The 25,842-nt window shown below is 44.9% G+C and overlaps 3 protein-coding genes across 6 annotated transcripts; 1 reads left to right on the plus strand and 2 right to left on the minus strand.

Moving 5' to 3' along the window:
- The first annotated feature begins 1,889 nt into the window (after positions 1–1,889).
- LOC136940254 (kinesin-like protein KIFC3) lies at positions 1,890–13,771 on the plus strand. Its single transcript, XM_067232300.1, is given in 21 exon segments — positions 1,890–1,969; positions 1,971–2,017; positions 3,149–3,291; positions 4,158–4,323; positions 4,673–4,791; positions 4,932–4,997; positions 5,843–5,989; positions 6,077–6,358; positions 6,454–6,597; positions 8,363–8,510; positions 8,596–8,726; positions 8,863–8,974; positions 9,071–9,252; positions 9,346–9,450; positions 9,629–9,759; positions 10,203–10,326; positions 10,733–10,862; positions 10,985–11,364; positions 11,503–11,629; positions 11,753–11,799; positions 12,253–13,771. Coding segments are annotated over 21 exon segments (2,820 nt in total). The 3' UTR covers positions 12,262–13,771.
- Positions 13,772–14,040: 269 nt separating this feature from the next.
- LOC136940252 (katanin p80 WD40 repeat-containing subunit B1-like) lies at positions 14,041–23,195 on the minus strand. 4 transcript variants are annotated; one of them, XM_067232298.1, is made up of 20 exons: positions 23,084–23,195; positions 22,215–22,436; positions 21,919–22,049; positions 21,635–21,752; positions 21,424–21,524; positions 21,029–21,070; positions 20,499–20,582; positions 20,145–20,260; positions 19,966–20,037; positions 19,706–19,856; positions 18,703–18,887; positions 17,720–17,874; positions 17,509–17,559; positions 17,320–17,384; positions 16,973–17,227; positions 16,706–16,855; positions 16,513–16,589; positions 16,332–16,406; positions 15,104–15,220; positions 14,041–15,005 (listed from the first exon to the last, which is right to left on the minus strand). In XM_067232298.1, the coding sequence occupies exons 2-20, from the start codon at positions 22,252–22,254 to the stop codon at positions 14,870–14,872; spliced, it is 2,121 nt and encodes a 706-aa protein (XP_067088399.1). In that variant the 5' UTR covers positions 22,255–22,436; positions 23,084–23,195; the 3' UTR covers positions 14,041–14,869. The 4 variants fall into 4 exon arrangements, 3 of the variants coding, with proteins under 3 accessions (XP_067088399.1, XP_067088398.1, XP_067088397.1); XM_067232297.1 differs by having other exon boundaries at positions 16,706–17,227; positions 17,729–17,874; XM_067232296.1 differs by having other exon boundaries at positions 16,706–17,227.
- A 482-nt stretch (positions 23,196–23,677) lies between these two features.
- On the minus strand, positions 23,678–25,797 carry LOC136940253 (transmembrane protein 208). The gene is made up of 6 exons (XM_067232299.1): positions 25,605–25,797; positions 25,369–25,464; positions 25,192–25,251; positions 24,865–25,001; positions 24,608–24,692; positions 23,678–24,454 (listed from the first exon to the last, which is right to left on the minus strand). The coding sequence occupies exons 1-6, from the start codon at positions 25,608–25,610 to the stop codon at positions 24,317–24,319; spliced, it is 522 nt and encodes a 173-aa protein (XP_067088400.1). The 5' UTR covers positions 25,611–25,797; the 3' UTR covers positions 23,678–24,316.
- Positions 25,798–25,842: the final 45 nt, after the last annotated feature.

Genomic DNA, 25,842 nt, shown 5'->3' on the forward strand with positions numbered 1-25,842 from the left:
CCTGGGAACTGTTGGAGCTGAGATCAGCTCCCTGAGAGCTGTGTGTAGCTCTACCTAGAGTGAAGGGGAAGCAGGAGGCCATCTGGTCACAGGCTTAAAAGATTATTGGTAGTGTTTTGTGAGTGGTGAATTTAGAGCTGGTCTGGGATCAGGTCATGTGGTATCCTCCTGCTGGTCCAGGTGAGGGGCCTGAATACTCCTGTTCCCAGATCTGTTTTAAGGAGGGTCTGTTTGGGAGGAGCCTAACCCAGCCCTCTCAGTAATCAGATTTAATACATTTACTTTGGATAGTGTTGTTATTCAGTAGGGTGTGCATGTATTTGAGAGAATAATGGGGGTTGATGTGGGGGTGAGGAGTTTACCTGTAACAGAGGGTCAGTGTATGACTGGATGTGAGTGGTACATGGTCTGGATTATACATTAAGCATGGCCATGGCTCTGTGACAGACAGCATGTTAGGTTTGGTTGGAATTCTCATCAACAAACGCTGGCTGGACCGAGACCACTACAGTCACCACGCAGAACGCAAGGCAACAGGAAATGGAAGGGTAGGGTGTGTGTGTGGATATTAGAGGTTGTCATAGAAAATTGCATTTATATACTGATGACCTGCATAGTGTGGACTGGGTATAGTGATGGAGAGTACTGCTAGTGTGGGCCCCCTAAAAGAATGATCAATAATTAGGATATATTCGAAAAAACAAAAAAACGGACGCATGAGTTAAAGCTGTTTTCCGCTTGCACACAGGCAATTCTCTTCTTGCTCGTCGCCTCAAAAGTTCAATTCATCTGGTTTGCGCAACATTGCCATTGTTATTCACACATGATCACCTGGCGATGAGTACAGCGGCTCCGAGTGATGTAGGTTCCCTGGAGAGGGTTTATTCTTGGGGTAAGGGTATGGGGGTGGTTAAAATAATTGTTTAGGGGGGATTGTTCTGAACTTCACATCCATGTGCATTTGTTTTAGCTGTTCTGCGAAGGGGCTAGTCCTGTAATCTGATTGCTAATGTATTTAGTATGAGTCAGTGGCATGTAATCTGATTGGCTTGATCAAGTTGACCTATGTGGAACAGTGCTCACATTTAAGACAAGTGGGGTGAGGGTAAGGTCTTAGCTACCAGTCAGGTCCCGTCAGTCATTACCCTACTAACAGTGCCTCTAGGCATGTTGCGGATGTTACATTTAGTCATTTAGCAGACGCTCTTATCCAGAGTGGATGTTCAGGTTCTCTGTTGAGAATCGCCCACTTGTTTGGGGAGTGACATCACATTCTACATTTCTATCACCAGTTGTCCTCTCGGGAGGAAAGACTGATTGTACAGTACTGAAAAACACACTGTGGCTGATTCTACCGGAGACTATTGCCCTGGGAGATGACTGATACAAGGCAGAGAACAACCTGGGTATTTTCATCAGTAAAAGCCAATGTTTTATTCAGAATCTATGATGATCATTAATAATAAGTTACAGATGTTGCAGCTGTGGCAAAGGCGTCCTGCAGTATCGGTCGACTGTCAGCTGATGCAGAAATGTTATCCACCTTTTACTCATTACTCATAGGCTGTAAGCTCTTCTCAAATTTCTTCCTCGTCTTCTTTCTCATTTCACGTGTTTGTCATCTTTTACCCTCCCTCCTGTTTGGGTTTGTCAGTTGGATCATCTGCATCTCTCTCTCTCCCTTACGCTCTCTCCCTCTGTCCCCCCCTCGCTCCCCCCCTCGCTCTCTCTGTCTCTGTGTCTCTCGGGGCAGCCGGTCCAGCAGTCCAGTGTTCTGCTCAGCCCCGCGGTCATGTTCGGAACACGAAAGACCTGGGATCTTGGCCACGCCCCCTGCCTTCAGGACCTCTGGAAGAAAGACGTCTCATTGGACGGTGAGCAAGTCTTAAATGTGGGGGCGGGGCAGGGCTGAACCAGTGTGTCTGCATTTTTGGGTCTACGGAGGAGAGAAGGAGGGAGACGTGACGGCACTCACTGAGAGAGTCGGGAAGAGAAGAGGACTGTGCGACTCGTTCCTGTGAGTTTGTTTTACATTCAGCTGAGGGAGACTGGATCCTTGAAGAAAAAGCTGGCACACCTTAGCATTTACACATTACTGTTGTCTAAAAAATATGCGTTAAAGATATGGGTGTCCCTGTGTGTCTAGATGTGGCTCTAAGGCTGATCCCCTTAAAGCCACATTCCAGGGGGCAGGAGTGCTAACACTGTTTGTTTGCGTGTGTGGATGCGCATTGTGAACTAGTTTGTTGTGTCCCTGTGATAATGCGCTTGCAGTGCTGTTCATGGTGACTATGGAGAAGTTGAATTGTTCCTACTGAGGATAGACACAGACAAAACTATGAGAGGGTCAGGGAGCTGACAAAGGAAAATTTGAAAGGTAGCGTTCATGTCCAGAGGCTTTTGTATGGCCCCAGGCCACACTGGTGACAGGTCAGTGTTCTAATGAGTATATGTGTGTGTGTGTGTGTGTGTGCACTCTGTGAGACTTGGTTATGCTGTCAACAACTAACCAAATGCAATTCACATACTTGATTTCCAAGGCTTTATTCAATCTGTCTGTGTATCTGGTATTTGCATATGGTTTTAGGTTTTGGGAACTTCTTTATAGCCTGTAAGGGGTTGCTGTTTGTGCATGTGTTTGATTAGCTGAGTAGTTCTTAGAGTACACATGGATTAGGTCAGCTTAAGACATTAATGATTGTTTAGGCGTACAGTATTAGTGACTTGACGTACAGTATTACAGTGATTGGATCCTGTAGTACAGTGCTGTGATTGTTCTAAAGTTGAGTCTGGGCCCCAGTAGAGTTGACTAAGGTGAGCACACTCACACAAACAGACATCCACAGGGTTAATGTTTCACCTGATGGAGTCTTATCACTCCGCTTATCTAGCCTTTGTTGGTTTCCATGGTGCTCTACGAACCTTGGTAGGAGAGAAAATAGGGGCATAGGAAGAGGAGATTGGACTGACTGAAAAAACAGATTTGAAAAGAGAATTTGTAAAATGGTTAGAGGGGTGGAGAGCCTTGGATAATGAACCCTGACTAAAAAAGGACAGACAGAATGTGCGGAAAAGGTGAACAGGAGATCAGCACTGTATCCACCCACAGATCCGTGTGTCACTGTTTGTCCCTCTTGGTTACCTGTAGCGAGCTCAGGGGACTTTCTGATGAGTGATGGTGAGGAGGACAGCTCCTTCCTGTCTCTGCCTGGTACCACCTTCGCACAGTGTCCCTCGCTGACTGCTGACCTTACAGAAACTAGTCCCCACAACCAGCAATTACTCATACAGGTGGGTTACAAAGACCATACACACATATACACACTGACAGATCCATGGGGAGACACTCCTTCAGAAGATGCAGACGCTTTTTTTTGTGTGACTCATTTGTAAGGTTGTGCGTGTGAACAAGCTGGCGTGATGCTCCAGTGACGGTCTCAGTACTGACTCAGATGCTTACATCAGCAATTCATACAATGATATTAGCTAACAGGAGCACCTCATGGCCTCTTCAGCCTGGGCTAGCCCACTAAACATGACAGTGCAGTACATTTTCTCAGACACGTTTGTTTTAACAGCTCCTCACACGTGTGTAGTTTGAACAGACACACAGGCACTGTCTCCCCCTCTGCTGAATGCGCATCGTGGCTTTGAGCAGAATGACACAGCCAAATCTCTGCAGTCTACCACCTAAATCCTTTGTTTTTCAACAATGCCGCATCATGCTTATACAATATCTCTATCTTCTTTTCTCTCCTGATATTACTAGCCCTATGTGCTTCATCCCTCTCCTTTTTCACAACATCTTCTTATTTGTTCTTTCAATCATCTCTCCCTGTTCTCTTCTCATCAACAGAAGGTCACCTGGTCTTATTCCTGGACACCTGCCTATGTAACATTCTCATTTACCTACTCGCTCACTAGATGTGTCCCTGTGACCTCTTCTCCTTCTCATACTTGTTAGAGCTTTTCTGAACAGCTGTGTTGTCTGTAGTCAGTGGTAGCAGCAGACTGGTAGAACCCTGTTGTAACCTTGTTCTATAGCTGTCTGTTACGTAGACATAATTTGACCTCAGAGGAGAAGTACACCATTCTATTAGATTCCACGTATCCCTATGAACTTGTTTGACACCTAACCACTAAGTGTATGTGTGTAGACGCTGCAAGACAAGGTGTGTGAGTTCCAGGCGCGTCTGCGTAGTGAGGAGGGCTCTCGCCGCCTGCAGCTGCAGCGGTTACAGCACAGTCACGAACAGAGTCTCCAGGAAAAGACCAACGTCATCCACACACTGCAGGAGGAGCTGCACTCAGTCCAGCCCAGAGGTGAGGTGAGGGAAAGAGAGAGAGAAGATCGAATAGAGGAGTAGAGACGATTGTGGTAGTTTCAGTAGAACAGATGAGTGAATTGCAGGTGACATCTGGGGTCACTCACATCTCTCTGATGTGTGTGAAATTCATGAGTCAGTCCATAGTCAGGCTGGGTTTTCATGGTATGCCTGTTTGAGTGTTCCATAAATATTGCTATGGGTAGGGTGTGCGTGTTGTTCTGATAGTGGGTGTACGCACACACACTACAGGACAGGTGTATATCAACTGTCTGTCCGTTTGCATTACTCAGCCCTGCATGCTTTAACTGCCCATACATTTGAGTCGTGTGTTTGTGTGTGTGCAGGCGTGAGACCATTGCAAAAACTGGCTGAGCCAAAGGAGCAGCAGCCTCCCAGAGAGCGTTCCAAAGAGCGTCTCACCAGTCAGGAGGGAGAGCAGCTCATTGCTCAGCTGCGCACACAGGTACAGTCCATCGGGTGGGCTTCGGAGTTGATTGGAAGAGCCTAGGCCTGATAGCAGCAGCTGATACAGGATGAGGTGAACTTTGTTAGTGGAGGACTAGTACAGTTGTAAAGTCTCTGGTCTCTCACGATGATCTACAGGTGGAGGAGCTGGAGGAGAAGCTGTTGGACCAGAGCCAGGATGTGGAGAGACTGCGCTCTGAGCTGGTAAACGAGACAAGATGGGAGAGATGGAGGGTAGAAGTGTGAGAGAGAGATGGAGATGTACACAGGATATCGCAGAACTAGTCTAAATTCCTGGGATAGACGGAGGAGCGTTTGAATTAGCTCAACTCGCGACACATTTTTTGCTGTCAAGCAACCTGTGTTCGGTTGGGGTTGGGCAATAGAAGGGAGAGAGAAAATACATGTTGAATCCTGGGTTTTGGAAGCACAATACTGCAGGGCTCGACATATTACGTCACGTTATGTGCCACTCATTACATCTATTAAGACACGCATTTCAACCATTTCTCACGCCACACCAGATGAGATTTTGGTTGCCCCGACCAAATCTCACTTTGAAAAGTTGGCAGCCCTGTAATTTTGTAGACACAACAATGGATTTTGCCACTAAATGTTGGTGTTAACTTTTTATTTGTTCTACAATTTACCTTTCTACCCGGCAGAGGCTGATTTATCAAGGGATCCTTTAAAAGGTGTATACTTTTACAGTTGAATATTAGCTGATATTTAACTACGTTTAACCGATACAAATGCTACTAATGCTTGCTAGGTACACAGCCGTGTACCAACCGACGCTAGCTAGCTAACGTCAACACAATTTATTTTTTATAAAATTATAAATCTTTACCCAGACAAGTGACTTTTGTGCATGGACAAGTGAAACGTTAATGTACTTGTCCAAAGGACAAGTGTCTCAAAAAGTTAATGTCGAGCCCTGATACTGTACATCCACCCTTGGAAGGAACGCATTTTTATTATTGTAGCGTTATGTTGACATATCTCTCCCTGGTTGCATGTGTGTCTGTATATTGTCCTCGGGCATCCAGGGTGCGACAGATCTGGAGAAGCACTTGGAGCTGCTTGTGTGTGAGAATGAGCGGCTAAAGCAGGAGTTGAAGTCATGCAAGACTTCTCTGCTCCACACCCAGGATAGGCCAGCCGACTCCACATGCTCTGCCTGCCCCAGCTGCCAGGTGTGTGTATGTGTGTCACCAATTAATATGGTCTGTATTTGTTTTCATTCTGTTATGTTCTAACTGTGTGTGGTCATGTGTGTGCAGGATGCAGAGGTCATGCGAGGAGAGGTGTCTCAGTGGGAGAGCCAGGCCAGGCAGAGGGAGATGAGGCTGGCTGAGCTGGAGAAGGATCTCCTAGAGAAGACCTACAGGGTGGAGACCCTCCATAGACACCTGGAAGAGTCCAACCGCCAGCTGGGGGAGACCCAGAGGCAACTGGGAGAGTCCAAGCGTCAGCGGGGAGAGGTGGAGCAGCGGCTGGAGCTCCGGCTCAAGGACTGTGAGGAGGAGCTGGCTCGAGAGTCCGCGATGCTGCCGCAGGTCAAGGTTAGGAGACACGCCCAACCTGGAACAATGACTTCCTATCGTACTGGAATGACAATACTCTCATTTTTCCCCCTCCCCACCATTATGTGACTCAGGCGGTGGAGTCTCAGAAGGAGCTGGCTGTAGCAGCCAAAAGCGCTGCCCTGCAGGAGAAGCTGGCTGTGCAGAGACAGCTGCTTAGAGAGCTGGAGCAGCAGCTCCATGAGTCCCAGAGGACCTGCACCCAGCTACGAGCACAGGTACACACGCTGGATACACACCAACACACGCCTTACACAGGAATGGCCTCGGCTGTTGGACTTTTCTGTGCCTCTCCCCGGTCTGTTCAACTCTCCCTTTAGTAAGTCTGTTCTTTTGAACCCCACCCCCCCTCCTGTTACCTTGTTTACAGGCTGATAGAGTCTCCCTCTCCACCTAGAGACTTATTGGTTTTACCCTTCATGTTAATTCCTTTATCTCCGCTTGCGTTTGGTTCCAGCTGCATATGGACCGTGGCCGCTTGTGCGCCCTGCTCTCCAAGGCTATCGGCAAGGGCAACGGCGAGGTCATTCGCAGGTTGTCCAAGGTTGGCCCCCCACCCCCCTCTTCGATACCCCCTATAGTTCAGAAGTCAACACTGCAGCTAGTGCTGTAGATAGAAGCAGGTCACTCTGGAACCCATTCTTAAGTCAGACTTAATATACCCCATAATCACTCAACTAAAGTCTTACATTTTATTCCTTTCGCTTTTTCAAAGTGACATAGAAATAGTGCATTTTGAAGTACAGCAGATAATCAAAGATCAAAAGAGCATAATTCTACCAATGCTTATAGTCAAGGAAAGGTCTGTAGTTGCACTTTGGCTGGTAAAACAATAACACGTCAACTACAAGATTATGTAGTGCAGTACGACAAAATCTGAATCATATCATAAGTGCAACATCTTAAACAATTCCAATTCTATTCCGAGACAGTGTGACAGGATCTCAAATACAATATGTAGAAAATGAGTTCAGAAGTGTGGTTTTCATATGCAATTTTGGGCATAATCTATACAGTTAAAAAAAACAGTGTGTAACTACCATGTACATAGCAAAACCAATTGTAAAACATTGCAGGTACTACATACATAGGAATTGCTATGTAATCGTATTGAGTGTTTGCGGTGTAGATTATTAACAACATTACAGCAGGTATAGTATGGAGCAGGTGTGGTTGGGGACCTGTATGGGGCAGTTGAAAGTTGTTACCAAAATAAGATCAATTTTAACATCAACGTACCCCTGGAAAGCCCAACCAAGTTTTGGTTAACTGGTACCACCAATTACATTGCAGTTCTAATGTAACTACAGTACAATGCTTGTTCCCAAAGGTATTGCTATGTATGTAGAGTAGCCACATGGTCGTTAATCTGACCTTAATTTAAGGCCCAATTTTGCTTGATCCACCTGGAAGCTGCTTTAGAACTTTGGAACCTGTACTATTTTGTGAAGAATTTATCACAGGAGGGTTTTATGTGAGTTCAACTAACAGTTAGTAGATCTGTCATGCTGTATTTTGTGTGTGTCTCAACACCCCTGTGTTTCAGCTCCCCAAACCCCACCCATTAGTGTGTGACCAACCAGACCAACCTGTGTGTGCTCTATAGTGACTCCCTGTTGTACTCTACAAAGATTAGCATGCATCCTGATGGACCAGTCTGTAGTCATGTAGCTTCATCAGTTGAATCTGGCAAGGGGCTTTAGTTCACCCTTTAGCCCTTCTCTATATTTAAAGTCTTACCAATTGAAACTCCAAACTCTGTTTTCTTGTGTAACTGAAGGTGAGAGGAACCTCTGAAGTGGCTCTTTGTATTTCTGCCTCCATGTTTGCACCTAATGCTGTAGCCTTTCACTTCTGGCTCAGCTCTTAGTTCCAGAACCTCCAAGGGCTACAGAATCTCTCCTCACCAAGGTCCCAAGGTGGGTGTTGGTATTCCCCTGGCCCCTCTCTAACCCCTCTCTTGGCCTCTGTCCTGGTGTGTAGATCCTGGTGTACGAGGGGGAGATGGAAAGGACCCAGGGCCAGCTTGAGGCTGAGATGCAGAACCTGGAGGAAGAGAAGAACAGAGTGATTGAGGAGGCCTTCATTAGAGCTGAAAGTGAGATGAAAGCTGTACATGAAAACCTAGCTGGTGAGTGTGTGTGTATTTCATGCAGTCAGCGCCTACCTCTGTATTCCCATGATGTTGTCTAACTCTTATCTGTGTGTCTGTCCAGGTGTTCGTATGAACTTGCTGACCCTGCAACCTGCACTGCGAACCCTTACCTGTGACTACAACTGTCTGAAGAGACAGGTTCAAGACTTTCCCTTCATGCTGGACAAAGCCATCACAGAGGCTAAGCAAGAGGTCATATGGCGTGTGTGTGTTTAGGGATGTGTGTGTGAATTGATTTGTTCACCATTTGCCATTACAAACACTAAATATATATGTTTTTGCTAGCATCATGATGCTAACTCTGTGTGCCAACTTGTCATGCCTAAAGATCTGCCAAGTGATCAGTGAGGTCAGCAGTGCCAACCAGGAGCTGCTGCGTAAATACAAAAGGGAGATGAACTTGAGAAAGAAGTTTCATAACGAGCTGGTGCGCCTCAAAGGTACCACCTTCATCCCTCACCTCAGCATTCTGGAATATGTAGTTCCCACTGCCATCCCCAGCTCCTAATATAATGGTTTCTGCCTACATTTCCCAGGCAACATCAGGGTTTTCTGTCGCGTGCGGCCTGTGTGCCATGGGGAATCAGATTCAGCAGAGGCCAAAAACATGGTGACCATTGACTCTGATGATGACTCAGTCCTCTACCTCTCCAACAAAGGAAAACTGATGACCTTTGAACTGGACAAGGTGTTCCCACCTCATGCCTCTCAGGAAAAGGTTGGTCACCAAGTGCCCACCAGGCACCTGCATAGTATTTTTCTTTTGTCTTAAGAGCTGCTACTCTTACACCCTCTCTGATTGGACAAACAGGTGTTCCAGGAGGTCCAGTCCTTGGTGACTTCCTGTATCGATGGCTTTAATGTGTGTATCTTCGCCTATGGACAGACAGGCTCAGGAAAGACCTACACCATGGAGGTAGGTTGAGCTGAGGGATCCTGCTACATGTCCTTCGTTTCTGAAGTAAAAAACCTCCCCTGTCTGTCCTTTAAGCATTTACCCAATGACTCTCCCCAGCCTGAATGTGGTGTAGATTTTAACCAGTGATTGGCAGGTGGTGGTGGTTGCTGACCAATAGATTGTGCAATGTCCTCAGGGTGTGGTCCAGGACCCTGGCATAAACCAGAGAGCTTTAAGGCTGCTCTTCTCTGAGGTGACTGAGAAAGCTCCCGACTGGGACTACAAAATCACAGTCAGCATGGTGGAGATCTACAATGAGACCCTTCGGTAAGCATACACACACACCTACACACAATTTATTAAACTAAGCTTAGAAAATGGACTTTAGTGATTGGGTGGGTTACACTGTGTGAACAAGTGGTCACTTTGTTACCACCTCAGAGAGCAGGGGTTTGCACCATAAGTAGACATTATTGCATTTCCTTTATGTAAGTCCTTCCTAAGCCCTCTGTAGCACCATGTGCTGGCTGGTATGTGTGCTTAGGAAATTTGAGTGAACTGGTCCGTGATTATGTAAAAGTGGATTATATTCAATGTCCTTGGTCATCTGTGCAGCACAAAGTATTCTACTATTCTATCTTTTCTCCCTTCCTTTTTTTTCCCCCTCACCATTATGTAACCTCTGAACATCTGTTCAAGCTTTAGTGCCAGAGTGTGATGATGGGATGCTCCCTGGCCAGGAACCATCTGACTGTTTGACTTTCCACCAGGAACCTCTTGGGAGAGAACCCCAGTGAGAAGCTGGACATTAAAATGAACCCAGATGGTAGCGGTCAGCTGTATGTGCCCGGTCTCACAGAGTTCATCGTCCAGAGTCCCGAGGACATCAATAAGGTCAGTCCATCATCGACCATGGGTTGGATGCTCAAAGACCAACGAGTTCCATTGAGAGGCAACCAAAGATCCAGGAAGTACTTTGTCAGTCTACCAGAGTATAATGTTTGTCTGCTCAGTATGAAATGGTAGTAGGGGAGCTGGATACTAACTGTGTTCCTAATCTACCTGATTTTAAATTGGCTCCATCAGGTAGGTAGGTCGCAGTAGGTTCTTATCCTGAGCGTAGATGGTTAAATAGCTGCCAGGACTCCCTGGGCTGAAGGAATGTGCTGGAGCAGGGATTTGGCTCCTCCAACCCCCAGATTAGAGCTACATATGTTAGATAAAGAGATCGTGTTTGCGTGTGTGTGTCTTGTAACTGTACAGATAGGGTCTGCTGTTTACACGTCTCATTTGAATGCAGGTTTTTGAGCTGGGTCATATGAATAGAGCCACCGCCTGTACAAACCTGAATGAACATAGCTCGCGCTCCCATGCACTCCTCATCATCACTGTGGCAGGATTCAACTGCTCCACTGGACATCGCACTCATGGTATTCTTTCTCACTCCCTGTCTTTTGTACATTCCCTAAAATGCGCGTGCGCGCACACACACACACACACACAGAAGGATACAAACACATGGCAGTCATTCATATGTGTCCTATTCCCAAAGGTAAGTTGAACCTGGTGGACTTGGCGGGCTCTGAGCGGATCGGAAAGTCTGGGGCTGAGGGTAGCCGCCTCAGAGAGGCCCAGTGCATCAACAAGTCACTGTCGGCCCTGGGCGACGTCATAAACGCGCTGCGGAGCCGACACTCCCATGTGCCATTCAGGAACTCGCGGCTTACCTACCTCCTCCAGGACTCACTGAGTGGGGACAGCAAGACGCTGATGATGGTCCAGGTGTCTCCTCTAGTCAGCAACATGAGCGAGTCGGTGTGCTCGCTGAAGTTTGCCCAGCGTGTACGGACCATTGAGCTAGGCTCCGTCTCCTCAAGAAGACAGACAGAAAACTCCTCCACCTCTTCCTCCCCCACCCACGACAGCATTGAGGTAAAACTCACTCTGGCCCCTGCAACTTTTAACACAGCACTTATCTGGGCTCCCTCAAATACCTCCCTTATCCCTCCTGTAAACTAGGACAGATCCAGCTTCATTATAGCCCATCATAGGAATGTTTGCCTTCTGCAGCTGGACTCTCCACCAGTGACTCCGGTGCCCCTTCCCATCTCCCGGGCCAGCAGTGCTGGCTCTACCCTCTCCTCCACATCCAAGACCCCCACCACACGCAGGAGGTCCCAGTCTCAGCTCTCAACAGGTAAAAACACACTGAAGAAAAAAATTGTTCTCCCAGCACACACCACATACTGACGCAGTCAACTTTCAAACCCCTTGACCCTGGAAAGGTGTTGTCCTGATCCTGTGATTGGTTGGTTTACAGACAGGCAGGTAGACACAGCCAGCCCATTGCTCGGGGATGGTGGGCAGGTAGGTGGGCTTAATGCTGAATGGTTGGTAGCTTGGCATGGTAACGCTCAGCATGGCATGGTGCCCAATGCCCACCTGTGTCACCTGGTCAAGGCCCACCTAACACTCCCTGCCTCTAACTCAGACAGTGCTAGTGTGTGTGTGTGTGGGGGATACAACAATGTAAGTCCACAAGCTTGAGTGAGTCTACAAACCCATGTCATTATTTAGTAAATAAAAAATTGTGTGTTAGTGTGTCTATATTTTATCTTTATTGGGAGACAGAGATACAACGTGTGTGAGACAGACCGAGAGTGTGTTACTGAATGTTTCACGTTGTCCGCTCACTCATCTTTGCTGCTCTCTGCCTGGGCTGGATTGAGTTGTGGTGATTAGATTTGGATGTAGGAGACCCCGACCACCCCACTTCTCTCCTCCTCCCACACTCCTGCTCTCCTCTGGTTTGTCCTGCAGGACGATTAAAGCTGGTCGCCTGAGATCCCTGCTGGGCCCGTCCACAAAGAATGAGAACACCTGGCCTGGAGGGGTGTGAACCAGCACCACTGAATTGACAACCAGTCGGAACACCAAATCAGCTACATCCTCTGACCTTGTGCATTTCTCATCCTATGCTTGAAAGGAGTGACTGAATCAAACAATGGATCATGTTGTGACTATTTTGAGCTACGTGACCTAGTGAGAGCTAGCGGTTTATCAGATCTTTCCACATGTATGACATTTGACCTCCTAATATTTAAAACAAAGACTGTATCTCCTTCATGGACTCTGAGGAAAGAGGATCTTGCGTTTTTCCCACATTGCTAGGGTTGTTGTTGAGCACCATGTCTTCCAGCACTCACTACGGACACCTGAAGAGGCTCCACTGACCAACAACGTTGCTGCAGTCAACCCTTCATTACCCAGAATGGCTCACTTACCTCTCAGCCTGGACTGAGATTTGCTCTTCTGTTGGCCAAAAGACAACTCACCTCTCCCCCTTTATCAGAGACAGTGCTAAATCATCCTTATCATCCAACAGTGTACATTGTAATCACAGTATTTAAAATTGGGTAAAAATGCACTTTAAACAAGGCTGTTACCTTATTGATGTTTTTAATCATTAATGATTTCATTAATGCATTATTTATATATATATATATATATATATATATACACAGTATATCTGCGTTGAACTGTTTTATGAAGTTTTTTGCAGTTTTGTTTTCTAATGAGGAACATCTTGGTCTCCTCACTCATTTCCCTTAATCAATCAGGGTACTCTACATGAAGTGAGCTGGGCATATTCTGTCCAATAGGACATGAGCAATAAGATAGATGTGCAAAGGGAGAGGTTCTTCCTGTGTGCATGTGTGTTTTAGAATAGCAAAAATTGGCAATATAGACCTGCATCTAACTGCCTTAGCACTGCATGGAAGCACTCACATTCCTTTGTATCTTGTTTTATGTCTTGCACAGAGCTAATAGAGCTTGATAGATTCAAAACCATGTCAGACAGGAAATGCTCATGGTAGAAGTTGACTCTTAACAGCACTGTCTGTGCTTTTATCCTGACTACATTCTAAACCTCACCTGTAGTTAAGATCTGACCTCAGGCCAGTGTCTGGGTACAACTTGTCTTCACTGCCCTATCTGACCACAACCAGCAAGTGACTTCAGACCTCACAGAACAAACACTAACATGTAGCCATGGAAACCGCTGCTGGACTGTGGAGGGAGTGATGAGACTCTGGCATCTGTGTTGTAAATGCATTTATGCCGTAGGAATGCTTCAAGTTTGATCAACAGCTGATGGTTTCTTTATGTTAACTCAATTTTCCTTCCAGATGTTCTAAAATGTTAACGTGGGAGGAACATTGAGACGTGTTGTGTTGGTTGCTGCTGGTATTGCTGCTTGCTTGTGTCGTTGTATAGTAGGTTTCTAAACAGTTTTGTTTTTGTACACCCTTTTTAATAAACATGAAATCAAATGAAACTGAAATGTGTGGATGGATGTGGTCTTCTTAAACCCAGGAAAAAAACTGAATGTTTTGTCATTGCTCCAACTGGCAGAAGATACAGCAGACATGTTATTTGCTATACCAAGTGTAGTTCCAGATATCATATTGAACTATACATATTCTGTATATTCTCTTCAAACTTGATATGTTTAGACATATGGGAATACATCTCAGCTGCCTTCACATCCATTTATTTTGCTACTATGCTTACATCTCTGGATTAATAAACATATATTGCCCCTTAATGATTAACAAGTGATTTCAGAAAAAGTGTCACCATCAGCAGAGCTTTATAAAATTCTGGCTGGCCACTTTTTTTAAACTAAGTACTCTCCAGCACTGAACTGAGACTACCATTCATGTGTCTTGTCTGCTTGCTGCCCCCTGCTGCTGGAGGATGGATATTACAATTATTCATCTTCCAATCCAGTTACACCACGTTTTTTGTTCCTTTTATTAGCAAAACATGATTTAGTGTTATTACTTACAGTGCATCTATGTTGACATAAATTACAGACTGTAGAAAAAGCATTTAAATAGAAATCAGTAAAATGACTGCCCGTGTTGCTTGGACACCCTATAGCACTCATGCCCAATGGTCCAGGGGTTGTGTGTGTGTGTGCAAACTCACACATGTGAAGGGCAGGTGACGGTAAGAGAATGAATCACATCTCACACACCAACTAAAAAAGATATAAAGGTACACACACTCAAAACAACATAAACAGACCTGTGAAGGCTGTTGTCCTCACACAAGCACATACTGTACAGTGCATGTAATGTGCCTAGGGTTTAGAGTTGAGTCCTGGGTCGTTGTGACACTGACGCTGGCTACAGAGCTAACATAAAAACCCTTCAGCAGCATCTGGGTGCCATATGCATAAGATTCATCTCCCACTCAGCCCTGTTTCACAGTTCACTGCTGCAGTCACAGTCTGTGACTGACTTCGCAGAGGAAGCAGACATACTCAGTCAGGCCAGCCTGGCTTCAGCAGTCATCACAATGCTCCGCCATTTGGAATCAGTCACCAGGCATCTTGGATCTACACGTGTTTTAAGTTGCACACAGTCTGTCAATAGTCCAAAGGGGCCATGAGCAACTGTAGCTCTTTGAAGGAGCTGCCGTGGCGGCCCACCTGGTCAGCCTTGTTTTTGACCATGTTGCTAAGATTCTTCAGCTGATTGTAACATGCCTTGCACTTCTGATGTCTGGAAACAAGAACACACTGGACTGATGATCTGGGATGGCTATTATGAATATTTAAATAGAGATATTTAATAGCTTGGAGTTCCAAAATCAGACTGACCGTTCCTCTCGTGTGATGTCCACTCCGACAGAAGGGGGCGCTGTGAGAGTGTCTGAGATGAGGGGCCAGAAACGCTTCAGGATCAGCTTCAGAGACATACAGCCCGTCTGCACGTAACTGACCACACAGATAAGAGACACGCTTCTATATTATATACAGTCCTGTTTATATGATACACACACACACACACACAACATAGGAGATAGGTTCACTATATACAGCCAGGTCTTTGGGTATTTGGACAGCAACATTTTCATTTCATTTTGGCTCTGTACGCCATCACGATAGATTAGAAATGAAACAATCAAGGCAATCACTAGGCTTAAACTGTTATACATAAGGTGGAGTTGAAAATGAGTTTTAAGTTCATCACACCACAGAACAATGTGTTGTTAACTACCCATCCAAATTAGAATGAAAAAAAAACAGACAATGTTAAATTAGGCTTTGAAATCGTGAGAAAATCAGCAGTCTTCTCTGCTTGAGACTGGGGGGGCGTGTCGCCTGAAGGAGCTTAAGCTCCGCCCCTTCGAATTTATTGAATTTAGCAACAACAGCAACACTAGCTAAATCAATTGCAGATATCAGAACAGACCTACCTGCAGTCTGAGTGTTTTATGTGTTAATTACTTTGTCTTTGCATCGTACCAGCTGAGTAACAGAATGCAACCGTCTGTGATCTGACGTAGATAGGTGGCTGTGACGTAGATAGGTTGGGTTTTGCCCCGCCTATACAAAACCTGAGCTGAAAACGGGTGAGAAACTGTTCAACGGTCTAACTCCACATTTCAGTGTGACAAAGTTTTAGAGCTTTGCACATGCTTTCAGCAACTAATTTCACACATATATAATGTACTGAGAAGCAAATCATGGAATTTGCTTTACAGTATTTTTCTGCCTAATGATAGCTTGCTTCACTGATAGTGACAGCTCTTTAGACTTCAGATTGAGAGTTAACAGCAACAGATGCCAATTGCAAATTTCAAACTTTAATTTAGTAATGTAGACCAATCAAAATCAAAGATTGCTTACTGGTGACAAACTTGGCCATAGGCTTTTGGTCCTGAGTTGAGGTGAGGACTCATATTAAAGCTGAAAGTCTGCACTTCGAGCTCATATTCATTATTTAATTTCATTACTTTACTATAATACTCAAAATGACAATAACTTTGTCAGAAACATAAGAGTTCAGTCTCTACACTTCAGTCATAGCACCAGTATCCCTTACCTTTCATACTTGCTCTGTAACAGCTCCTCAATCTGGGGCAGGATGGACATACACAGGTCCAGTTTCCATAGCGACCTACATCAACAAAGTGACCAGGCCAGATGTTGGTCAGATAGCGCTGACACAGGAACCCATGTCAGATGTCCACTCAAAGTAACTGTGTGAGCAGAGGACCACTCACGGTTTGAGGTTGACTATGTTAAGGATGTCCACCACGATGGAGAGATCGTTCATAGACATGGCCGAGTCCAGAGACGTCTAGAGAAAGAAAGCACAACAATTATCCCTCAGCTTTCCTCAGGGACCTGCTATTGTCTTTTCTTTTACGGTGATGTTGTGTGAATGTTGTCTGAACATTAGGGGGGCCTGTGTACCTTGACGTCGCCGCTGCCCCACACAGCCCTGACTGTGTCCAGGTTTTTGCGCCGACTGGTCAGCATCACACACATGGTGTCATGGCCCTTCCTGATCTGGGACAACGCCTCATCATCCCCCAGCACGCTGGGCCGGTTATTACGAGCATGCTGGGTAGAGAAGAACACTTTACACCTCCAATTCGAAAACACTACTTCATCGCTGTGGGTAAGATTGAGTGTGATTAAATGCGTGTGAATGCAGCCACTGTAAAGTATACTACACACAGGAAGAAAATCTCCCACGTTGAGACCTATTGGCTCATTCCTGGTCGATAAGATGACACTAGGCTGCGGTTTGGCTTTAGCCAAGGTGACAGCTGCTGGTGGGGCTGGGCGGGGTGCGGGGGGGTTGGAAGAGGTGGGCCGTGTCACGGAGGACATTGCCGTCTGGATCGGTATGGGCCGAGGAGCAGAGGAAACAACAGTAGGCTCCACCCTCAAGACAGGAGTCGAGGATGCTATGGGCTTCGACTGGCCAGACTGAAAAAAGAGATGCTGTTCAGCACACATTTAACACACGCAGTAAAACTAGTTGCCATTGATCAAGGACATTCAGATGATGAAGCACAGACCTGCTGTATGTCAACGGTGGGGGTCACCGTGTCCAGGGTCACGTTGGGCCTAACCACAAAGATCTCTGAGAGGTGGCAAAGCATTGTAGACACACACACACACTTATTACTGTCCCATCAACTACAGACAACAGATCAGTACAGCCTCCCTCCTGAGTGGCAACAGTATCAAGGGGGTGTTCTACTCACCATCCTCAAAAGGAGCAGGAAAGGGCTCGCTCCTCATAGGGGGGGTGCGGGCTGGCCAGGACAGGACGGGAAGGGGGATGGGGGGGCAGAGGCATTTATTGAGAATAGAGATAAACCAGTTTACCTAAACACTGAAGACCCTAGTTGCAGACCCTTAAATTAGCCAACAGTGCTCAGTATGTACAGTGAAAAAAAACTTGAGTAAGCCTACAGATGGCACTTTTTGGTTGGAAGATCTCCTTGTAGTCATCAGCATTACGGATCTCGGCAGAGGACTCCTTCTCCTCCCTTTCATCCTCACTGCTGGGACTCTGTCTCTCGCCCTCAGGGCTGCGGCGCTGGGCCTCAGAGCTCTGCTGCTTCACCCTTGGAACCCCGACACACGGCACACTGTTTACAGTCACTCTCTTTCTCTCTCTCACTCACTATAGAATAGGGGTGGAACGGTACATGTATTCGTATTGAACCGAAACGGTACGGGCGTCACGGTTCGCTGCATGAAATTACACGGAGAATACACAGTATAAAAATAAATAAAACTTGCGTGCAAATTAATTAATGTAATGCGTAACTACTGTTAGATACTCGTGTTCTTTAGGGACACCTAATCTGTTGCCCTGCTTTAGCTCTGAAGCTCTGGTGCCGCCGTGAGTCAGAGATAGCTAGCAGCACTAAGGACAGTATGGCGAGTGGTGGCGAGCCACGAGAGATAGAGGACCTGCCGGCCTCTTTAAGATCGCAAGTTTGGGAAAACTTTGGTTTACCATTCAATTACAGTAGTACAGGCGAGAGAGTGGTGGATAAGACAAGCACTGTGTGTCGGCGTGTGCTAAATGACTAAAAATATCCGACGCCATCACCCAGGTGCACCCTTGAACGAGACAAAAGAAAACTGTCCAACTTCTCCCTACAGTGCTTAACCAGCCTTTAGATACACATACAAATAGGGCCAAAAAACACACTGACGCAATCGGAATTTACATGTCATCTTCAATGCGCCCGTATTCACTCGTAGAGGAACCTGGTTTGTTTCGCTTTTCCCTCCATTACCAAACTCGTACCGAACCGTGATGTCTGAACCGCGGTATGAACCGAACCGTGACTTCAGTGTACCATTCCACCCCTACTATAGAATGTTCGTCTCCAGTGCGCAAATGGCCATTGTGCTGGAGAGGTGTAAATAGAACTGCTGACCTCTGTGTGTTACATGTCGTCATAGGTCTCTCATAGTTGCGGCGCAGAGTGGATCCTTTGGGCGAGGGCTCTGTGAGTGGCTGATTATCCTGGATCACACCTTGGATCACAGAGCCGGACTTCTTTACCCGGGTTAAGTCAACCACGTAGGAGGACACATTTGTCATGTGGAAGGACACGCCAATCTGGGCGGGGTTTAAAGTGAAAAAAAATCCTGAGCCGGAACTTTTTTCGAGGAGAGAAACACTTTTTTGTCTTCTGCTAGTTTTCTACACAGGGTGACCATTGGCTAAGAAATTGTGAATGACAAGTCATGTTCCGCAATAAATGTGCACAAACGTATTTCTAAGTCACACACACGGTCATTCATAGACACGGTGTGTCAGCTGTAACAGTTTCTCCCGGCAACGTCATGGTAAGTTTGAGTGCACGGGCAGCGGCTCTATGACCGGGGTCTAACTCGAGCAAGCACTTTCTTACCGCTGCTGGCATATAGTAGCTTCCTTGAGCAAAACGTGCAGAAACAAGCACCAGGCTCTCAGTTTCTTGCACCAACTGCCAAAAGGCTCGCCGTCTATACCTTCTATCCACGACCAGCGCCATTTATTTTGTAGTCCTTATGGGTTGGACATCATCCCCAGGCTTCATGAATTTGCGCGCGTTAGCGTTGTCACCGACAACGCTAACGTGATGTATGGATCTCATTCACACTGTGTTGCCAGGATCTGCCCAGCTCTGCTTCTGATAGGCTTGTAACGTTAGTTATAGCTGCGTTCCTCTCATATGATTGGTAGGTGAAATCAATTGATTAAAAAATATTAAACCGCATGTAAGTTCCCAACAAACATTCTCATGGCTGCACGCCGGAATACTTTAAGCCCTGTCTGGGGGGAGAGAGGGAGGGACATGCAGGGAGATGAAGACACGGGAGACAGAAAATAGGTCAAAGCTAGGACAAACAAAGCAAACCACTCAAAGTGAGAGTAACAGTGTCCCCACCTACCAACTGGTGGTTGCATATTGCAAGGTCTGCCACACGGCCCCAGCCCACTGGCACCAAGTCAAAACAGCGGTCTGGCTCCCAGCCATACACACGCAGAGAATCCATCGCCCCACTGTACAGGCAGCAGCCGTCCGGGTCGAACGAGATACACCTACAGGACAAATCCAAGAGGGAGAGAGAGAGGAATTACCTGTAAAATACTGAGACCAATGCTGGCCATTGAATCATGTATTAACAGTGCATGAATCACAGAGGCCTACCTGACTGCTCCTGTCTCTCCTTCTGAAGAACCAATCATCTTAAACTTCTCCAGGTCCCATAATTTGACAGTCCTAGAGAAGACAAACACACACAGATAGAAGAGCCAAGCTCAGTAACCTATTGCTGTGCTGTGAAGTAGGGTGGAGTGAAGAGGGGAGGAGAGTGAAGTGGGAGGAACCTGTCTGAGCTGCCAGACGCCAACATGTACTCGTTCGGGTGGAACTGGACAATGTTGACCGCTCCGGTGTGGGCCATGAATTCAGTGATCATCTTGCCTGCAGTCAAGTCCCAGAGCTAGGACACAAGGCAGAGAGGAGAAGCTGCTGACTAATTGACAGATGGCAAACTTAGTTACTGATAAGCATGAAGGGCTGCATTTCAAAAGTCTTCTCTCCATCCCTTCATCAGCACTAATCTACTGGACATGTGAATGTGTGCTCCTGCCAGCTTGCTGCCCTGTGTTCATTTCAAAGGAGATGAAGAAAACGCTGGAAGATTCTTGAAATATCAGAGTGAACAGAGAAGGCTGTACCTTGATAGTGCAGTCATCTCCAGCAGAGGCCAGCCACTTCCCATCTGGACTGAAAGCCAAACACCTCACTGCCTGAGTGTGGCCCTATAGACAGACATAATGGATGTATTAGATGTGAATGGCCTGTAAAAAAAACACAAAACATGTACACAAACACTAACATATACAAACTGACATAAAGGGTGCATAGATATACATAAGCCCATCCCCCTATACCAAAGAGGAAGACAATAGATATTCGCTGTAAAAAGTAATCCCTCAGCTAAATCCTGCAGCCAGACACACAGCATTAGCCCTGATTAACAGACCCATTCCCATGGCCAAAGCTAACAGGATAACAAGCCACTGATCAACACGTTCCTATCCTGTTCCCTTTGCTTAAAAGGCCAGATTTTTCTACCTGATCAAGGGCTCTTCTTAACTATACAACCTTGGCACACTTTGTTGGATCCTTTAAAATATTCTGAGGAATCAATGGCTCTCTTCTATGGCACTGTTTACAAACACAACCACACAGACACACATCTTACCTTGTACCTGAAGACACATCCCTTTCTCCGAATGTCCCAGAGCTGGCCAAACAAAAAAGTTTTTTAAACTTTTTACCTTTACTTACACAGGCTATTCTTATTGAGATTTAAATCTCTTATTCAAGATACCAGTTCAACCTCAGCAAGTGGAACAATGTTCTGTATAATACAATTTTACATGAACACAAACTTGAAAAAGACAAGATAGACATATTTACACAACACTGTTGTGCATAAAGAAAAGAAGAAAAAAAAACACTATTAAAAACAGCTGTCCTAAAGGCAATTACATTCTTCCATGCTATTACCAGCAAATAGTGGCATTTATCTCTAATAAATAAGCTGCACACCTATGGACAGTGCCCCAACACACACAAACAAATACACACACACACCTTGATGTTGGTGTCCATTGAGCCAGATGCCAGGTATTCTCCATATGGATGGAAGTCCAGGCTACATATATTGGCCTTGTGTCCTATCAGGGTCCTTAAAACTAGATAAACAGATAAATAGTTAAATAGATATACAGTGAGGCAATAACACTCACCTGATGTATACATGCACACACAAACTACTGACTCTAAATGGAAAGTGCAAACTTACTCTTGGCTGCTTCCAGGTCCCAGACACGCAGTGATCCAGACTGGGAGCCTGCCACCACCTGCTCCTCAGAGCTGTTAAACTGCACACACTCGACTGGGTTGTTATGACCAGTCAGACTCTTCAGAGAGTAAGCAATATAGAAACAGACAAAAATAGAGGACAGAGAGAATTATGTTATGGTGTCATTTCTGTAAATTTGTATGTATTTTTATTTTAAGATTAATACATTGGAACCTTAAACAGATAAAACAACATTACAGACACACATTATAGCAGTAATTTACCATGATGCAGTTGGGTTTGCTGATGGCCCAGATGTTGACTCTGCAGTCTTCCCCTCCGGTGGCCAGGAGACGACCCGAGCTCTTCCCCAGAGCCACCGACGACACATTACTAGAGTGGGCCACAATTTCCTCTGAAACACAGCAATATCAGGCAGTGTTTCACTGATCTACACAGCAAAGGCCAGGGAATCTACAGATCACACACGCTTTACTTTATCGTAATTTGGTCTTCATGCAACCACAAAAAGATTTGATCAGGACGATGGGGAAAGATGACTAGAGAGACAAATACTCACGTAATCTCCATGATGTCTTAGTTGTATTGGCCACCGCCATAATGGTGTATAAGAGCAACAAATAATAACGTAATGCTGCCAAATGCTAACTTTGGTTGTAAAGATAATACTTAATTTCAAGAGAGATGACCCAGTCAATGACAGGTGTTATAAATTAATGAGCTAATGTTAACTTTGTAGAGGTCAGCTTCTCATCACATCTTCTGGTAGCTTTTCCTAAAACTGCCAATGACAAACAAATAAAATGTGTTATTATTTTATCAAGCTAGAATTGGCTTACATCAGCTTCGTACTCAGTTTAACAAATAGTTTGTCGGACAGGTTTATAGAGCTACTGTAAGTAAAATGCGAACATTTTTTTGTTTACAACACAGTAGCTTATTGATAGCTACCTATCGCACTAGAGCATACATCCTGCGCCGGTAGAGCATACATTTGAAATACTATGGCCCCACCCTTGCCGCGTTATACTTTTCTAGTTAGCTGTTAGCTAGGTTATGCAACTTAATGCCAGCTAGCTGGACTTGCTAGTTTATTAGACAAGCTAGATAGCTAACGCTACTCTACAGTAGCTCGAAAGTTGCCGGATGGATAGTGAATTGGCTTCTTGCTACCCAAAAGTGAGCGTAGCATGAGACGGAATTTTATCAAGTAATAGAAGCTAATTAGTTTAGGTTTTGTTCACACAGACCCGTTTAAAAAAAACATTTATTTAACAAAGTCACTGACGTTAAGGACTACTGTAGCTAACTGAGGTAGCTAGCTCTAGCTACAGTAGCTAGCTACTAGTTACATAAACTACTGTGTCAGACAGCTCTAAAAAGCAGGTGCCAAATCAAAACGTACATGACTTCATATTGCAAACCTACCTGAAAGTGTAACTCATTAACCTTCCCCTTGGGAGATGTTACACGAAAATCCCCAGATTTCAATAGCTAGCTAGCTAGAACTAATATCAATTTGCTTGCAAGCAACTTATGTTTATGCCGCTGCAACTCGAGACTTGAGGAGTCTAGTCTAGACAACTGACTTGCAGCTTAGCAACAAGGCCACTTCCGGTTAGGTTGAATCGAATATCAACCTAGATGGTCCGGAGGAGGGAAATAAACCACAATCTTTGATCCACATCCATATAGGCTATACACCAAAGTGGACAGATAAAATATTCCCCATCATTTCAACAACAGAAATCATTCAACTAGTGTTTCATCTTTAAATAGTAGGCTATTACCACTGTTGAAATTGTTCATGCAACAAACATCTAAACTAGAAATATTTTGATCTTGTCTTTTTATTCAATTGTTTTATGTATCTGTACATTAAGACTTTGACAGAACAAAATCTAGTCACACAGATATTAACTGATAAAAAGAAGCCATTGCTTTTTAGAACAACCCTGCATGCCAATGCAAAAATAGTGAACATCATATTGCTAATCTGTTCAAAGAAATTTACTTGGAAAGTTGAAAATCTATAAATGTCTTCATTATTTTTATTGAAAATCTGGATTGGTAATATGTTCATGTTTAGAGACATTGTTTTGGATTGGATCCAGGCAAGATGGTCTCACATAAAAAGAGACCTGAAGAACAATATGTAAAACATTTGTGTAAATATGGACAAAGACCAACAGAACATCACAAAGTTGTGTTATCATTCCATTCTTTCACCTTTTCCCTTCAAGGCCATGACACTGAATTTATGACAGCTGTATGATGGACACTTAGCAGGTACTTACATATACACATATTATGTATTATATAACCAGAAGTCTATGACTATCGAAGGAGAGTATTCCTCGGTAAAGGGGATAGTAAAAGCCTTGTGTACTGAGATATCCCTCACACATGTTGGTAATGAATCCCTGGTCCAAATTATTATAAAAAAAGAGACTATTTCATGATTAACTCTTCAAATGTAAAAGTGAGATTAAGAAAAGTATAGCAGTTGGGATGGAGAGAGAAAAGAAGAGGTAAGACAGTTGTACCACAGGGTCTGGTTCGTTGTCCATGCCTGTTCCTCCTGAATAACTTAACTCGAGTTCATGGACAACTGTATATTAGGTTCTGTGTATAAAAAATAAAGCAGTCTGCACAGCATAGTCAGAATCTCTTCATCTGTCTGCGCTCCTGCCGTCTCTGTTTCTTTTCATTGACCTCCTCTGGAGCTGTAGGGCTCTCTGCTGAAAACCAGGGACCCAGGAAGTTGACCCACAGCAGGTGCAGTGCACGGGCAGGAGCCTGACAAAGAGACATGGTGAAGGGTAGGACAGAGATAAACATTAAAACAAATGTGCCACATGCTACAATAGGCTGTTGCAATAACATCAATACATCAATGACAGGTTAAAGGGGTATGGAAACACCATAGAAATGCCATATAAAAATACTTACCAGTAGCCAGAGGTACCAGAAGTAGGAGGAGATGATGCTTAGCACTTGAACGATTGCAGTAAGAAGAATTACATCCTTCAGGTGCCTAAAACAGTTAACAGACTGAGATATTAGATTCTCAACTTAATTTCCTTGTTAAGTTAATGTTCTTGACTAACTTGAGGTAAAGATAACCCCTTTGATCATTTTGGATGATTAAACCCATCAAACACACCAACCCATCCCCATCGTCTCCCTTTCTGATTCCGAACACTCACTCTGCCATGCCTTGTTCCATGTTCAGGTCTATGCCTCCATCCAGCAGGCTCCCATCCTCCGCCAATACTGGTTTAGCCATGGTGGACATAGAACGGTAACTGCCAACATACACAGCCAGTGCAAACACCAGGAACAACTAGAGAAGGAAATGTGTATTGAAAGACAAGAAGGGTTTGAGAGAGAAGAAAAGGAGACAAGGGGAAATGAGTGATAGCACGCAATCAGGACAGATAAGTGGCAGCACATAGTATGTGTACTTCGTTATAATCATCCCATTTATTTACTGTTGAAGTAAAGGATCTCTGCATAGTGTAGAATATTCTCACCCATGTCCAAAAAGTGGATGAGCCGTTGAAGACCAAGAGGTTTATGGCAGTGTATATCGCCTAAATGAAAGTTAAAGTGTTAATACCATTACTAGGCTGCATATTAGTGGCAAATAGTCTATTTCTATCAATAGTTTAAAAATGTGTGCCACACCAGTCGTGTTTTAGCCATCTTACATTCGCTCCCAAGATGACTCTTGTGTAGAACTTGAGCGTCGCCTCGTTCTCCTCATATATTTGCTTCTTACCTTTAGTGCCTACCTTACCTTTGGGCTGTGTGCATTGAAACATGGGTTAGCTTCGTCAATAACAAAAAAAAATGTTCAACTCAACATTGGAACAAAATGTTAATATTAGGTCAAGAGAGTATCTATGAAAATATCTAGCTAATTGCAAATATGAAAACTCCATACCGCCATTGGGACTGTAACACTGTTCTGCTTTTCCCTTCACGTTGAGGACCCTTTCTGACATCGACCTCCGCACTGTTTCAATTTCTGGTTACAGCACGCTCATAGGCTATATAGATATATTAAAGTGCTGTAAGAATAACAACTCGCTATGTTATATGTCTAAAGTGCCCAAGTAACACATCAGCGTTGAAATACATTTCCGGCGCAGGGGTCTTTCGTCATGAACATTAATCCAATG

The sequence above is a fragment of the Osmerus mordax genome, unplaced genomic scaffold (genome assembly GCF_038355195.1).
Source record: "Osmerus mordax isolate fOsmMor3 unplaced genomic scaffold, fOsmMor3.pri Scaffold_94, whole genome shotgun sequence".
Lineage (NCBI taxonomy): Eukaryota > Metazoa > Chordata > Actinopteri > Osmeriformes > Osmeridae > Osmerus > Osmerus mordax.